The sequence below is a fragment of the Buceros rhinoceros genome, unplaced genomic scaffold (assembly GCF_000710305.1).
Source record: "Buceros rhinoceros silvestris isolate BGI_N320 unplaced genomic scaffold, ASM71030v1 scaffold5983, whole genome shotgun sequence".
In the NCBI taxonomy this organism is placed as follows: domain Eukaryota; kingdom Metazoa; phylum Chordata; class Aves; order Bucerotiformes; family Bucerotidae; genus Buceros; species Buceros rhinoceros.
The window spans coordinates 8,928-10,910 of NW_010405261.1; the positions used below are offsets into that span (position 1 = coordinate 8,928).

Genomic DNA, 1,983 nt, shown 5'->3' on the forward strand with positions numbered 1-1,983 from the left:
GCAGGAGATTGGACTAGATGACTTCTACAGGCCCCTCTCCAACCAAGTCTTCAGCAGTTTTAGAAACAGAGAGAAGAATAATTTCCTGTATTTGGAAAACAGGAAAAATGCCCCACAACTGCTAGTCAAATGCTAGTGAAAATGGCGCTAAGGACATGAATTATGCTAGAAAACTGAAGCATTCAATTGATAGTCTTTGGGTTGTAAGCAACCTTTAAAGATCATCTAGGCCATGGGCAGAAACATTTTTCACTAGACCAGGTTGCTCAAAGCCCCGACCAGTCTGGCCTTGAACACTTCCAGTGATGAGGCACCCACAGCTTCTCTGGGCAACCTGTTCCAGTGCCTCAGCACGCACATCATAAAAAATAGAGCTGTCATTTCTCCAACCTAACCCCCAGGCCACTTTTCCAGTCATTTACATTTTTATTCCCAATGTGTTCTCAGGGACATCTTGATCAAGATGGAGAAATATGGAAATAGTAATCCACTAGAACCCCAGACAGAGGAAGACTTTTCTTCCTGTGGAAGTAGCCAGAAAACAAGAATTGAAGTATTGTTAGCAAGGAGGCTACAGTGATTAAAGTGCCATCTGGCATCTAAAGGTGGAATCATACTTGCAAGTTTCTGGTACTCAGCACTGTCTGGGCTGGTGTTCTCCAGCAGGTCTCTGACAAAATGCTTGTACCTAAGATAGAGAGAGCAGGGTCATTCACGAAAAGATACCAGGAACAGCAGCACCTCCTGTTAGTGACAGAATGATGAACAACAGCGCACTGAGAGATGTAGTACACACCTCTAAGCCTAAGCAAGCAGCTTTCAGTCGTAGTTCTTCAGTCACATTCATTTTATCAGCTAATTAATACAAGTATCTTATACATTTGCAAGCCTTTGGCATTTCCCAGGGATCTGATAAAAGCAGCCTCACATATTACTTAAGTTCATGAGACTCTCTTAGCATTCACATAAAAATGTTTTCAATAACAGACAAATTTATCTTTGAACTATTTATTTGTTGATGTCTGAATGGTAGCATTCATACCATATGTTTCGTGCCCACACAAGAAAATAAAGGCATTTCTATAAGAATTAGGAGACGCCTTTTTCTTTTTTCCTCTCCAGCCTTTACCGGAAAGGCATTTGTGGAGATCTGATCTTTCTCCCAATAAAGTCAAACTATTTTCAGTCTGAAATGCCAGAAGAAATATCACATTGAACAGATTTACGAACTGTCATATGACCTGCAGAATATGTAACAGAGTTTCAAAGAAACTTGAACATGAAAGACCTGATTAATGAAAAAAGTAAACCTTCTGTTGAAAAGCCACTATTTTTCAAAGCAGTTGGACAGCAACAAATACACTACTATTTTGCAAATTTAAAGAAATAATCAAAGAATTACAGTAAAAAAAGCTTAAATTTATATCTGCCAAGCTGATTAAAAAGGTGACATTAAGCCACCTGGAAGGCTGTGGTATGTTCACTCTGAGCTACTTTTAAAGAAACGAGGTTCTCTGTCTCTGAAATTTGCTTTAGCATGGCTAAGACCATGGCTGCTGATCTATAGTGGCAAACTACCCGCACTCTGCATCACCCACGTACCCTCTCCAGGAAAGGGCAGCCCTTGAGTGTCTGCAGCACTCACCTTGTGCAGCCAGCCTGCTGATCCCTCAAGGGGAGAATGGAGCAATCCAGACTAGATATATCTAGGCTCAGAAAACTACAATAGGCACCAAATCTGAGGAAAGCATAAGGCCCTGATAAACAGAGAGGGAAGAGAACTCCCCCGCGTTTATTAATCTTATCTCCCTCTGTCCTAGGTTAGCCAAAACTTACCCTGTTTTGGAAGCTTTCGGGTAAACTAACCAATCAGGTATTCCCTGCCATGTACATATAAATGTGACATCAATTGGTTAAAAGTTCTGGTGGGCTTCTTTCCGTTTCCGGGTGCTGACCCTTTAAGAAGCAGCAGATGGCCAGCCT

The 1,983-nt window shown here is 41.5% G+C and overlaps 1 protein-coding gene across 1 annotated transcript in view; it reads right to left on the reverse strand.

The window, feature by feature from the left end:
- The window catches only part of ARHGEF39 (Rho guanine nucleotide exchange factor (GEF) 39), a 9,967-nt gene that overhangs the window by 4,506 nt on the left and 3,478 nt on the right, over positions 1 to 1,983 (reverse strand). The window contains exon 5 of the mRNA XM_010133646.1: positions 618 to 688. Within this exon, the coding sequence (XP_010131948.1) occupies positions 618 to 688 (71 nt within the window). The remainder of the gene's footprint in view (positions 1 to 617; positions 689 to 1,983) is intronic.